The sequence below is a fragment of the Megascapheus bottae genome, chromosome 21, assembly GCF_031878675.1.
Source record: "Megascapheus bottae isolate mThoBot1 chromosome 21, mThoBot2.hap1, whole genome shotgun sequence".
Lineage (NCBI taxonomy): Eukaryota > Metazoa > Chordata > Mammalia > Rodentia > Geomyidae > Megascapheus > Megascapheus bottae.
The window spans coordinates 27,929,186-27,944,297 of NC_143529.1; the positions used below are offsets into that span (position 1 = coordinate 27,929,186).

A 15,112-nucleotide genomic window follows, 5' to 3' on the forward strand; every position below is an offset into this window, starting at 1 on the left:
GCACCTTCTATGTGGTGAATATAATGTAACCCTTCTATTAATTACAATAAAAAATAAATGGAAAAAAAAATAAAAGCTGGCCAGTTTCACCTAGTGGTAGAGTGATTGCCTAGCATGCACGAAGACTCTGGTTCGATTCCTCGGTACTACATATATAGAAAAAAGCTGGAAGTGGTGCTGTGGCTCAAGTGGTAAAGTGATAGCCTTGAGGAAAGCCCACGGAAAGTACTCAGGCCCTGAATTCAAGGCCCAGGACTGGCAAAAAAAAAAAAAAGTTGGCCAAGTTTCTATTCACCAACAGTATTCTGACTTACACAAAGTCTATTCTGAGTTCAACTTCTGATTGAACAGACATGGAGAAACAAGTGTTCTTATCATTTAACATTTTTTAGTGTATTCTATGTCCAAGGCTGCTCCAGTTATCCATGCATGGTAGAAGCCAAAGCCAGGACACTGTCATACAAACTAAAGTCTGAATAATTGTTTTCCGAATAACAACTAGTCTGGAAAAAGAAAGAAGCATACACAGACAACTACTAAATAAGGCCAGAAGCAAAGAGTAGGCCATATGTGAAGGAACAGCTGAGATCCACAGAAGAACATTGTATACAAGAAGCTGTTACTCTCCATCATTCCTTTTCCAAGGATAAAAGAATCTTGTATCTAAAAGCTAACTCAAAAGTTCAAGAATAAAGATCAATATTAAAATCAGACAGGCACTGAACTATCACATGCACGTACTAAAACAAGGAACCTAAGTCTGCTATGCACTCTTCCTGCTCTCCCTCCACCAATCTCTCCCTCTCTCTCCTCTCCTTCTCTCTCTCCTCCTGAAGGGGAAAAAAATGAAATGGAACAGAACTAAATTATCCCTTTCATACTACTGCTTTGCTTCTGGGTATTTTAGCCATGTGGTACCCATTTGTTAGTGTCACATGCTTCCACTTTCACAGGCACGTATTGAAACTACTTTGTAGTTCCGTTTTGACTGTGAGAGTAGACCAGCAGTAATGCCACCATTCAGGAAGCTTAGCTACATAAACTAGAAGCTTTATTTTAGTAACCTTTGCCTTGAAATATTCTTTTCCTGATCACCAAATTATAGAAAACTTATCTTTTGAAAAGTTACGTCTGAATCAAAAACATGATTATTTAAAGTGATTTTAGAGATCAGAATAAAAATATAAAACTTAAAAAATTAAACTCTATCTTATTTAGGAAAGGTTTCAAGACATCTCCACCCCCTATTTTCACATTTAATTCTGAAGTATTTTAAAGAAAAGCATTGGCTTCTCTGGCAATGTAATTAGTAGTTAGATTAGACTCCTTATTTAGGTGCCCTTCCACACCACCATTTTTTGGCTCAATTCTCACATTTCCCAAGGATTACCATCCTCACTCTCCAACCTCCCCAGTCCCTTCCCCCAACTTGCTTTTTCACATCTTGCTCAGATATTCCTTCTAATGTAGCTGAATTGAATTGAGGGAAAAAAATAATCACATACTCAATTTCTAGCCATTCTTCCTTACAGAAACTGCTAGGTCCACTAAAATTCCCATTTCCTAGTATTTGCACCAAGAGACCCTATTACATCACAGGAAGTTCGCTGACTACAAGCCACAAGCAAGAACTATTTAAATTTCATGCCAAAGCTAGGGTTTGTTGGCAATGCCTCAGTTCTTTATAACTCAGTTAACAGACCTCTTGTGTCATGCCATCAAACAATTCTGCTTTTTAAATGGAGCTGCCAAGTATGTCAGCCTAAATTATCCATGTATTTTACAGACTTCAAAGTACTGCCTGGAGAGGGCTGAGCTGAACCACCCAGAGGAGGGGAGGCTAGCTACAGTTCTGCAGGCTGAAAGAACATGCCAGCAACTTTTTTCTTTAAAAAGAATGCTATGTGATGTCCCAGTATATGACTGTACATAAAATTCACATTTATTTTTTAGAATTAGGTTCCTACTTGGTGTAGATCTTCTCTCAAAAAAAGCACTGATGGGTCAGAAGTTTGGCCTAGTGGTAGAGTGCTTGCCTAGTATGCACAAAGACCCGGGTTCGATTCCTCCATACCACATACATAGAAAAAAGCTAGAGGCTCAAGTGGTAGAGCTCTAGAGAAAGTCCAAGGACACTGCTCAGGCCTTGAGCTCAAACCCAGGACTGGCAAAAAAAAAAAAAAAAAGTAGGGATGATCACAAGTAAACTGGTGGTACTGGGTAACATGATCATGTGTGACAGACTGGAAAAGGGCAGCCTTCAAGAGAAGGCTGTCACATCCACCTTCAAGTCCACACAAAGATTCTAGGAGACCAACAAGATTTCTAGGGAAGGCACGGACCAATATAATGCTGGCGAAACTCCAAAAATAAAATGTAGTACCTTTGTCTCTATGTCTACCCCTCTCAGCCATCTTATTCAATACTGGCACCTACAAGTACACCATAATTTATACTGCAAAGTCTTCTTAGCTTCTAAAGAATTTTACTGCGACTGAATGAAAGAATTCTGTAAGGCCTTAACATCTTTAAATACAGTATATAATAGAGGGAAAAAGGAATCTTATACTCTTGATAAGACCGTAAGTCAATATAAACAATTCTTTTTGGCCAGGCACCAGAGGATCACACCTGTAATCTTAGTTACTCAGAGGCTGAGGATCGCAATTCAAAGCCAGCCCAGCCAGAAAAGTTCCCATGATACTCTTAATATCCAATTAACCACTCAAAATCTGGAAATGGCACTGTGGCTCCAAGTAGTAGAGTGCTACCTTGAAGAGCTCAGGGACAGTGCCCAAATATGCTGAGTGCAAGCCCCATGACAAAAAAAAAAAATTCTTTTTGGAAGAAAATTTTGTAAGTTACCAAGTATTTTAATGTAGATGCCTATGGAATGACAGATTCTATTTCTGATAATACATATTTGTACAGAGAACAGAATATTCATTGCAAATCATCTTAGCAAAAAGTCCAGTAAATTTTTTACATTCGTATAACAGTAAATAAATTCATGCTTCCATATAATGGAATATTACACATAATTAAAATTGAGGTGAACAACATGTGTTTAGAAGAAATAGGATGCTTAAAGTGTAAGGCCATCTGGATACACTCTGAAAAGCATAACTGTATCTATGGAGACATAGAGACCTATGAAACACTTGCACAAGTGTATACAAAGTCTAGCAACTGGTGTAAGTGTAGGATTAGGGAGGCGTTGGAATTATTCTTAAATTAACAATACATTCAAGTAGGCTTTTAGCAAATTTAAAATGTACTTTCAACTTAAAAATTTTGAGGGGCCGGGAGTTTGGCCTAGTGGTAGAGTGATTGCATGCATGAAGACCCGGGTTCGATTCCTCGGTACCACATACATAGAAAAAAGCCGGAAGTGGTGCTGAGGCTCAAGTGGTAGAGCTCTAGCCTTGAGAAAGTCCAAGGACAGTGCTCAGGCCCTGAGCTCAAGCCCAGGACTGGCAAAAAATAAATAAATAAATAATAAATAAATGAAAACTCTTAAAAAAAAAAAGAGTAAAAGAAAAATTTTTTTGAGAAAATTTAGGAGCAACTTCTCATAAGTACTTCTATAATATGCCCCAAAGTACAGACTTCTCATTTTTTAAATAATGCCAAAAAGCCAAAAAACAAATGTGAAGAAAAATGTATAACCTTCTCAATGCATGAGGGGAAAGTTATATCCTTGTGGGTTAGTTTTTATTTGGTTACCATAAACCTGGAATAGATTTTTATCTACTAAAAAAATACAATATTCAATGCATGACAGAGCACATTATATTCACGTTAGTAGATCTTAACTCTGTGGAACCAAACATACTAAAATAACTTTCTATATTAAAAATGATATATTTACACAGCTAAGATGCCATCACATCTGTGGATGATGCTACTTCAAAAATTGTTAATGTCAATGTGCCTTATACCCATATTTTTTGAATTATTAATTGGAAATTCTACATGCCAAAAATATGAAATAGTGAAATTAAATTAATGCAGACTGATGACATAAGCCTTCCTTGGAAAACCGCATTCCACATGTGGATGCTAGATAATCTTACACTACTGGAGGGCTCCAGAATTAATGGACCACTTCTCAGAACTGAGGTATCTCACAAGACCATAACAAAATATTCCTATTGAGCTATTTATCAACCACATAGTCATGATTTATTTCTTTGTTTATATGTTTGTTGTCCTGGTGCTGGGGATGTTATTGTTAGGTCTGCCTGGAAGAAATGACTTCTTCCCCTGGCTCTCTCCCCCTGCACCCTGGAAATCCCTGCCCAGCACCTGTAACCCTGGCAATTGGTATGCCTAGGGGCAGTGAGAGGTCCCCACTGAGGTATTTCCCCATCCTCTGAGATCACATCCACTTTTGCTGTGGCTACGCCCCTCCCCCTATATAATCTCTCACTTTCCACCATAAGCTCTCTTGCTCACCAGACTCCATCTTGGGCAGCAGGAGTCTGCTCTTTCCTCACACAATAAATCTTCCTCTCTTGAACTGCGTAGCATTTCCTTTCGGCAGACCTTACAGTTATGAGTTTATATAAAGCAAATTAAACACATACATATATGGTACAAACTGACAGCATATTGAAAGAATAAATACAATTGCAAAAGACATGAGGATGAGGATGAATTATTCTGTGGTAGCCACAATGCTCAAGAAAGGAAGGACAACAAAGAATCTGAAATGTACTGTAATTAAAGGCTTTAAAAAGTTCAGTGCTGGGGCCAGGAGTTTGGCCTAGTGGTGGAGTGCTTGCCTAGCATGCACAAAGACCAGGGTTCAATTCCTCGGTACCATATACATAGAAAAAACCTGGTGCTGAGACTCAAGTGGTAGAACTCTAGCCTTGAGAAACTCCAAGGACAGTGCTCAGGCCCTGAGCTCAAGACCATGACTGGCAAAAAAAAAAAAAAAAGTTCAGTGCTATACCAGGCACTAGTGGCTTGTCTGTATTCCTAGCTACTCAGAAAGCTGAGATCTGAAGATGAAAGCCATCCTGGGAAGGAAAAGTCTGTAAGACTTTGATCTCCAATTAATCAACAGAAAATCAGAAGTGGGCTGTGTGTGGTGGCTCACACCTGTAATCCTAGCTACTCAGGAGGCTGAGATCTGAGGATGACTGTTCAAAGCCAGCCTGGGCACTAAAGTCTGTGAGGTTCTTATCTCTAATTAACCACTGGAAAACCAGAAGTGGCGCTGAGGCTCCAGGGGTAAGGCAGTAACCTTGAGCTGAAGAGCTCAGGGACAGCGCCCAGGCCCAGGGGTAGGGTGGTAGCCTTGAACTGAAGAGCTCAGGGACAGTGCCCAAGCCCAGAGTTCAAGCCCCATGACTGACAGAAAAGAAAAGAGAAAAAAGAAAAGAGAAAACCAGAAGTGGCACTGCGGTGCAAAGTGGCAGAGCATTAGTCTTGAGCAAAAGAGCTCAGGAACAGTGCCCAGGTCCTGAGTTCCAAGACCCATGACTGACAAAAAATAAATAAATAAAATTAAAAAAAAATATTACTGTGCTTCCAGTACAAGGTAGAGTGAAGAGAAATAGATCATTCTCTTAATGGTTCCAGAACAAAGCAAAGTTTCAGAAATTATTTTAACAGTGATAGAGACTAGAGGCACAAAGCTTAAACCAGGCCAGTTAAGACTACTTTGGAGAATGGGAAAATGGTCATATTTAGAAGCCTCAGAGGAATATGAAGGTCTTTAACCTATTTCACTCACTATGTACATTTAAATATTGTGGTTAGCCAGGAGCTGATGGCGGCTCACACTTATAATCCTAGCTACTCAGAGGCTAAGATCTGAGGCTTGAGGTTCAAAGTCAGCCTGGACAGGAAAGTCTGACATAAACCATAGAAAAAACTGGAAGTGGTTCTATGGATCAACTGGCAAAGTGCTAACCTTGATTAAAAAGGATCCCAGGGGCAGCACCCAGGCCCAGAGTTCAAGCCCCACGACTAGCTAAATAAATAAACAAATAAATGTTGTAGGGCCAGGAACGTGGTCTAGCAGTAGGGTACCTGGGTTCAATTCCTCAGTACCACATACACAGAAAAAGCCAGAAGTGGTGTTGTGGCTCAAGTGGTAAAGTACTAGCCTTGAGAAAGCCCAAGGATAGTGCTCAGACCCTGAGTTCAAGTTCAATAATTGGGAAGTATTATTAATATTATTATTGTGGCCAAAGCCAAAGTGCACAGTTCTCCACAGACATATGTCTAAGTGACAAATGGATCTCGCTAATCCAAGTAACCCTATGGACTTTACAAATCAAACTAATATACCTAGTCTTTAGTTCCTTATAAATTTGAACGCCTGCAGTTAGTAATGGCTTCCTTCCCCAGGCCAACCAGTGAGTCCAGGTATGCTGCTGGCTTCAGGGGCCTGGGGGATAAAGTAGGATTGTAGAATTCAATCTGGATATAAGAAAATGACATGATATTGGATTATGCAATTTATGCTTGCTTTTCTTGGCAGAAAAATTACGATTCACAACTAGGTCCTTTGCTCCCCTGCAGGCCCCCCCACCTCTCTCTGTCAATCCATTCTTTTCTGGCACAGTTATGCTTCATATTGGAGAGAATAAACTACTAATGACTGAAATCACCTCACAGAACAGCTTGATATGAAGGCTTCAGCTCACCCCTGCTGACTTGTTTACAAATTGAAAAACTACGTTATGATAGTCTATATTCAACTTCTTGTTCCAGTAACACGTGCCACCCTGCCCAACAGAAAAGATGTATCAACTCAGTCCCTTTGAGGCCTAATTTTTAAAGTGTTGCAGCAGCTTCAGATCTTGAGGCTCAGTACATGCTCTGGCTGGCTCTCTTAACCTGAATGTGTCTAATTTACAGTGGAAGTAAATGCTTCAAGGGCATGCCTGGTTCACTGTCAAACCAGCAGCCTCACTTCAACACAGATGGTCTGTAAAGTCCATATTAGCCTGACACTGGTGGTTCATATCTATAATCCTAACTACTTAGGAGGATGAGATCTGAACATTGTGGTTCAAAGCCAGGTATGGCTCAAGAGGTAGATCAAAAAAGCTTATTGACAATGACCAGGCACTAAGTTCAAGCACAAAAAAAAAAAAAAAAAAAAAAAAAGGAAGGGAGAACGAGGGGCAGGGAAGACAGAAGTAGAGGGAAAGAGAGCAGGAATGCAAGAGGAAGGAGAGATGCAGTAGGTCAACCATGAAAATAGGGGCCAATCTGTGAGAACCAAATTGAAATTCAGTAAAGATTCTCGTTTCATTTCCAGGTTGGAAGATAGGCTTTTCACTGTCACACAGAAACTAATATGAGGCTAGGAATATTCGTTTTTGTTTTCTTTCTGAATATTACTAAACAAGCTAAGGCAGTTTCACTCCATTGTGTTCCCTGGGTACTTCATACATGTGGAGGGCTAGCAGTAAGAATTTGCTTCAGGTATGTACCCTTCCATACTGTCAACTTTTTTCCGTAATCTAAAGGGAAAAGGAAGGGTTGGAGGTACAGCACTTGCCTAATAAGCCCAAAGCCTTGAATTCAAACTCTAGTTCTGCTAAAAGGAACTCCAAAATATTTTCCTACCAATGTGCTGAGCCATGCCGAAGCGTGCTTGCCACACGTCTCCTCCCACTCCGTCCCCAGGTGAGACGAGACTCCCACTGTGAGAACTGCAGACATTTTCATTCATTCTTCTGCATGTTACTTCTGATGGCTTGTTTAAAATGGTTTGTTTTTGATCCTTTGTTTATAAATATTGACATATCAAGGATCAAGACAGTACAAAATTCAAATAACCAAGGTTGAAGTCAACATTAACAAAATTACCTAAAATTGTTACAGAAAACGAATTCTCAGCCCCAACTCCTAAGAACCCTCAAAACTATTTGCAGCTCACACAAACAAAAACATGTTTTCTACTTTCTATTATAGATTTACCACCACCCCATAAAAAAATTCTAAATGGGCCAGGAGCATGGCCTAGTGGTAGAGTGTTTGCCCAGCATGGACAAAGTTCTGGGTTCAATTCCTTGGTACCACATACACAATAAAGGCCAGAAGTGGTGCTGTGGCTCAAGTGGTAGAGCTCTAGCCTTGAGAAAGCCCAAGGACAGTGCTCAGACCCTGAGTTCAAGCTCAATGACTGGTAATTGGGAGAAAAACATGGGAAAGGGTATCAATGTTCAAGAAGTAATGTACTCACTACCTGATGAATGTAACTCTAACCCCTCAGCATATCGCCCCGACATTAAAATACAATAAAAAAAAAAAGACAAAGGAAAAAAAAAAGAAAAAGGAAACTCAGTCCCTAGTGCCTCACCAAAACAACTATAATCTCTTGAGGGCCAGATGAGGCTTTCAAGTTACTCTAGTGGGAAAAATTCCATAGTCCAGGATACCAGGTATCTGGCCTTCAAGACTGCTGTCACTTGAACGGTAAGAGAAAGAGTAAGCATTGCTTATTATGTGGCTAGGGCTTTCCAAACGTAATTTCACTCAAGTTCTAAGTACAATTTCATTCAATCCATATAACAAGTGTAATAAAGTAAGTGCCATCACTATCACCATTGAATACATTAAGAAACTGAGCCACAGAGATACTAAACAAATTGCCCAAAGCCAAGCACTATGGATACCAGGGTATAGACCTGCCTCTCTGGAGAGTTCTGTGTACACCAGATGACAGGGAAGAACCCACATGGACATATTTAGAATACTGCATCAGAAAAGCTGCCTTTGCTGTGAAATAAAATCCAGGCCCACCTAAACAGAAAACATACTCGAAATAAATTAAAACCTGTTTTCAACATGACAGAATTACCTAGTACATTTACTACATTCATTTTTTACATCCTATCAATATGATATAAAATAATTTTTGAAAAATGGAAATGAATAATGCTAAAAGTAGAATAGTTTCAAATAAAAACAGGCTAGAAAGAGAAGAAAAGGTTCACTATGGAGACAGGAACTCTTCTCCACAATGCCATAGTTCAAAAGAAATGCTAATCTTTTCTGTAAAAAGGTGCATGGCCTGGATTTGATTTTTTAAAAACTAGCTGACAGCACTAGCACTTAAGACCAACATCTCAATAGAAGAATTCTTTTCAAACACAGGGCTGGGGGCTAGTCTATGCCAAGATGTTTCAACATATAGACTAAAAGAAAACAGCTGCCTGGGCGCGGGAGTTTGGCCTAGAGTTAGAGTGCTTGTCTAGTATGTACAAAGACCCCAGTTCGATTCCTCGGTACCACATATATAGAAAAAAGCCAGAAGCGGTACTGAGACTCAAGTGGTAGAGCTCTGGCCTTGAGAAAATCCAAGGACAGTGCTCAGGCCCTGAGCTCAAGCCCAAGACTGGCAAAAAAAAGAAAAAAGAAAAAAAAGAAAACAGCTGCCTAATGTTGGCAGCTCACGCCTGTAATCCTAGCTACTCAGGAGGCTGAGATCTAAGAATCATGGTTCAAAGCCAGCCTGGGCAGAAAAGTTTGTGAGACTCTTATCTCCAATTAAGTGGTGCTGTGGCTCAAGTGGCAGAGCACTAGCCTCCAGCTTAAGAGCTCGGGGACAGCATCCAGGTCCAGAGTTCAAAAAAGAATGGAAGGAAGAAAGGGAAGGCAGGGAGGGAAGAAGGAAGGGAGGAAGGGAGGGAGGGAGGGAGGGAGGGAGGGAGGGAGGGACGGAGGGAGGGAGGGAAAAAGAAAGCAGCACAGGCTTATCTACCAAGGACTGCAAATGTAGTGTAGTGCTCCCTGCCTATAGCCAACCTTTTCAGCAATTGCAGATATGCAGCTTGCATCTCACCCTCATTCTCTTGACACTGAGATCATGAGCCCCTGGAACTCTGAGGGAATCACAGCATTATGGAAGATATCTACTGTCAAAAGGGTATTAACAAAATTTGGGAGGGAAGTATAGTGTAATCAATGTGATCCTTTGTTTATAAATACTGACAGATCAAGAATCAAGATAGTACAAAACTCAGAGAACCAAGGTTGAAGTCAATGTTGTTACCTAAATTTGGTATAGGTAACAAATTCTCAGCCCCAAGTCATAACCCTCAAACCTATCTGCAGCTCACACACACAAAAAAGACATGTTTTCTACTTTCTATTATAGATATACCAACCACCCTGCAAAAAAAAAAAAAATTCTACAGGCTGATATTGACATGAATTTGTATCTTCTAAGGATATATGCATCAAGACCTAAATTCTGGCCCCAGCTCCAAGTCCAATATTTTAAAGAATGGGAATATTATCGGTTATCTACCTAAAATTTCCAATTTGTTAAATTGGAAAATAGATGCAATCCAACCTTGAACAAAAAGTTTACTACAAATGTTAGAAAGCCAAAGTATTCTATTTTCACTTCCAAGATAGGTTAATTAACACTTTCAAACTAATTTTATAGCCAAGAATGATGCTTCCAATCTCCTTTAAAAGAAATTGAGGAGCTGGGCACACATGGCTCAAGCCTGTAATCCTAGCTACTCAGGAAGCTAAGATCTGAGGACTGCAGTTCAAAGCCAGCCTGGGCAGAAAAGTCCCCCTGAGATTCATTCCCAATTAACCATGCAAAACCCGAAAGTGGTGCTGTGGCTCAAGTGGTACAGTGCTAGCCTTGAGCACAAGGAGGCTCAGGGAGGGGCTGGGAACATGGTCCAGTAGTAGAGTGCTTGCCTAGCCCTGTGTTCGATTCCTCGGTACTACATGCAAAGAAAAAGCCAGAAGTGGTACTACATGCAAAGAAAAAGCCGGAAGTGGTGCTGTGGCTCAAGTGGTAGAGCCACAGACAGTGCTCAGGCCCTGAGTTCAAGTCCCAAGACTGGCACAAAAAAAAAAAAAAGAAAAGAAAAGTCTCAGGGCCCTGAGCTCAAGCCCCACAACCAACAAAACAAACTGAGCAAAAGGTCTCTGCTTCTGCTTAGTCATTCAAAGAAACACATTCTGAATTTTGCAGTCTGCAGTAAGAATCACTGAATAAACAGGTAAGGCTCATGTGATAGAGGACCAGTCATGAACAAGAAAGACAAGAGAGAGCTGGAAGCCCTTCAACTCAAGTTCTAATACAATCCACACCCAACACACACACACACACACACACACACACACACACACACACATCATAAAAGTACATTTTTGAAACAAGTGGTAAAATTGAAATCCTAAGATATTTGATGATAGTAAAGTATAATAATAGTGTCATTATTTAAAAACATGAACAAAACAAAAATGGAATAGCTCAGTTTTTAGAACTATGAACTAAGTTATATACTGATAAAATGACAATCTGGCCGGGCAAGGTGGCTCAGGCCTGCAATCCTAGCTACTCAGGAGGCTGATATCTGAGGATCACGGTTCAAAGCCAGTCTGGGAGAGTCTTTCTCTCCAATTAACCACCAGAAAACCGGAGGTGATGCTGTGGCTCATGGAGTAGGGTGGTAACTGAAGAGCTCAGGGACAAAGCCCAAGCCCAGAGTTCAAAGTCCCACAACCAACCAAAAAAAAAAAGGAAAAAAACCAACCCCTCCCCCCCAAAACGGACAATCAGTCTCACAATTACCTTAACATAATCTGAGAAAGTTAGTAAGGATATGGCACTATTAAAGCTTGGTGCTGCATTCACAGGAATAAATTGCACTATTTTCTCTACTTTTACAGAGCTGAAAATTTAAAAACATTTTTTTAAAAAACTTTCAAATATATAAATGAAAGGTGATTCATTCTTACCTTTGCTAGAATCTTTTATTACAATGTCAGAAATCTCAAAGAGTTTCAGAGGAAGGGGCATCTTCCTATTTGCTGCTATGGTCTTCAGGAGACCAGGAAGGAGGGTAGTTCGCGCCACCTGCAGGAAAAGACAGGACACTGCACTGACCAAACAGGCACCCTGTGCTGTAGACAAATACTTCTGGGCTTCAAAGGAATGCCCTTCTGGAAAACTCAATGCCTAAAAGATCCAAGTCATTTTTAATTTTCAGTTTCAGTTGCTAAAGGAACTGAAAATATTCTCTACTCTGCTCATACAAGATATAATCTAAATGATTAATGTTACCTAGGGATTAGTTTTAAAAATTAAAACTGGCTTCAATTTCTAAGGCATATATATTTTCATAAATTAAAGTAATTGAAATACATATATTTAAAAAATTAAATACAAATTAATCAAATCAAAAGCCCAAGACCTGTAGCAGTGATACTCCCTACACACTACATTGAAAATGACGTGTACAATTGTGGGTGGAGACACGAAGGAAAAATGGGGAGAGAGTGAAAGAAGGGGAGACAATGTCCAAAAAGAAATGATGTACTCATTACCTGATTTATAAAACTGTAACCTCTGGACAATACCTTTATAAAAAAAAATTTCTTTGAATGTGGGGGAGGGGAACAAGCCAAGACCACAAGAAATATAAATGTAAATAAAGACAGTATGGAAAACAGAAGACAAATACATCATGAATTAAAGTATATAGCTTCTATGAGCTGGCTGTAACTAGCGTTCAGTTCATTATTTATTCAGGTAAATAGGAATATATGTATATTAATTTCATTCTTACCTTTACAAGATATGCACATCACAGTTCTTTTCTTTCTTTTTTTTTACATCACAGTTCTTTAAAAACAAAAAGGTAAGTGGGCACCATGGCTCACATCTATAATCCTAGCTCCTCAGGAGACTGAGACCTGAAGATCGAGGTTCAAAGCCAACCCGGGCACTAAATACCATGAGACTCTCATCTCCAATTATCCACCAGAAAACCAGAAGTGTGGCACTGTGGCTCAAGGGGTAGGGTGGGAGCCTTGAGCTGAAGAGTTCGGGGACAATGCCCAGGCCCAGAGTTCAAATCCCACAACAACAACAACAAACAACCAAAAGTAACACACTGCTGCTTTTATCTGCAAATAAATTTCTCCCTTTACACTACATATTGGCTTCCAGTACCCTATGTTAAGCACCCAAAGCTATCAATAAGGCTCAGAAGAATTTTGTGGATAGAGTGCAGAGAAAGAAAGAACATTTCTCCTGCCCTCTCACATGTAATTAATCATAAATATCTGTCAGTCATATTAGTAATGGTGGTAAAGCAGAAGTAAAATATAGAATCTGCCACATCTAAAAGATATTCTTTCTCCTAATGAATATTGATTCTTTATGCTAAACCACAGCTATTTATACTAACATTTAATGCATTTCTGGCTTTCCTTCCACTTTCATATAAGTGGGTAAGACAGGATGTAGCCCTGATGAACACAGCAGTCATCACAACTTAAGAAATCCATCATACTTGATAAATGAAACAAATGTACATTTGGAATAGTCAAATAGAAGTTCATTTGATTTTAAAGAAAATCACTCCACACAATTAATTAATACATTGTTCTATAATAATATTTAAGATCTTAATACTTAAGCATTTTTAGAACTATTAGACTTTTGTTTTGTTTTTTTGTGGGTCATGGGGCTTGAACTCTGGGCCTGAGTGTTGTCCCTAAACTCTTCAGCTCAAGGCTACTGTCCTACTCCTTGAGCTACACCCCCACTTCCCCTTTTCTAGGGATTTAGTGGAGATGAGTCTCATGGTGCCCTGGCTGGCTTTGAACCGTGATCCTAGATCTCAGTCTCCTGAGTGGCTAGGTTTACAAGCATGAGCCCCATGCCCAGCTTAGCCTGAGTTTTTTTTTGTTTTGTTTTTTTACCAGTCCTGGGGCTTGAACTCAGGGCCTGATCACTGTCCTTGGGCTTTCCTCAAGGCTAGAACTCTATTACTTGAACAACAGCATCATTTCTGACTTTTCTTTTTTTTAATTGTAATTAATAGAAGGATTACAGTTATAATCACCAGATAGAAAGTTCATTACTTCACATACATTGATACCCCTTCTCATATTTTTGTCCCCATTTCCCTCCCCCCACCTCATCCCCTCCTCGTTTTCCCCCTTCCCTTTCCTATTTCAAATAAACAAACGTACATACAATATACCAGATTACAAGGTAAGATACTGTAACAATATGAAAATAACCAAGGGATAGCAAAAGAGATGAGAAATAACATAGTACATTAAGAACAACTATGTATGTGACACCATGGAATCGAACCCAGGTCTTCGTGCATCCTAGGCAAGCACTCTACCACTAAACCAAACTCCAGCCCCAGAGTTTGTTTATTTTTAACTAATACAGCCCCCTACATTAACAAAAATGAAATTCAAGGTCCATAGATAGTCTTTCAAATGTGAACTGAATTACTTATAATTAGCAATAGTTAAAAGCATATCCTTCCAGTTTTAAGACTCTCCTTGATTCTAGAACATATTTACATACAATAGAAAATTAACATGCACCAGAAAAGCCGAATAAAATAGGTAGGACTCACTGGGCACAGTGGCTCATGCCTGTAAGTCTAGCAACTCAGGAGCTGAGATCTGAGGATCATGATTCAAAGCCAGCCTGGGCATAAAAGTCCGTGAGGGCTGGGAATTTGGCCTAGTGGTAGAGTGCTTGCCTAGCATGCACGAAGACCCAGGTTTGATTCCTCAGCACCACATATGTAGCAAAAAGCCAGAATTGGTACTGTGGCTCAAGTGGTAGAGCCCTATCCTTGAGAAAATCCAGGGATAGTGCTCAGGCTCTGAGCCCAAGCCCAGGACTGGCAAAAAATAAAATAAAATAAAAGTCTATGAGACTCTTATCTCCAATTAACCGCTAGAAAATGGTAAATGGGGCTGAGGTTCAAGGGATAGAGCAAGAGCCTTGAGCTGAGGAGCTTAGGGACAATGCCCAGGCCCAGAGTTCAAGCCCCATAACCCACCAAAATAAAAAAGAAAAGAAAAAACGAAAAAGAAAAAGGTAGGACTCTTGTTAGTAAGCAAAGATAGAGGCTTGAGATGGCATCTCTATAGTTAAGGCCTCTGTAACAAGTCATTTAATACTTACTATTTCAGAAATCTTCTGACTTAAATACCCCTAAGCTCTATAGGAAGTTATCAAGAGACTGCTACAACGATAGTAAATGCTATAGACAATGCAATCAAGAGCTAATATCATGACTTCTGTCAAAGTTAAATGACTTATGGAGACTCAAGAAACAGGTTC

General features: G+C 39.8%; 1 protein-coding gene across 2 annotated transcripts in view; it reads right to left on the reverse strand.

The window, feature by feature from the left end:
• The window catches only part of Farsb (phenylalanyl-tRNA synthetase subunit beta), a 69,924-nt gene that overhangs the window by 24,561 nt on the left and 30,251 nt on the right, over positions 1–15,112 (reverse strand). For both annotated transcript variants that reach the window (XM_090354901.1, XM_090354900.1), the window contains exon 15: positions 11,746–11,863. In XM_090354901.1, coding sequence (XP_090211027.1) covers positions 11,746–11,863 — 118 coding nt within the window. The remainder of the gene's footprint in view (positions 1–11,745; positions 11,864–15,112) is intronic.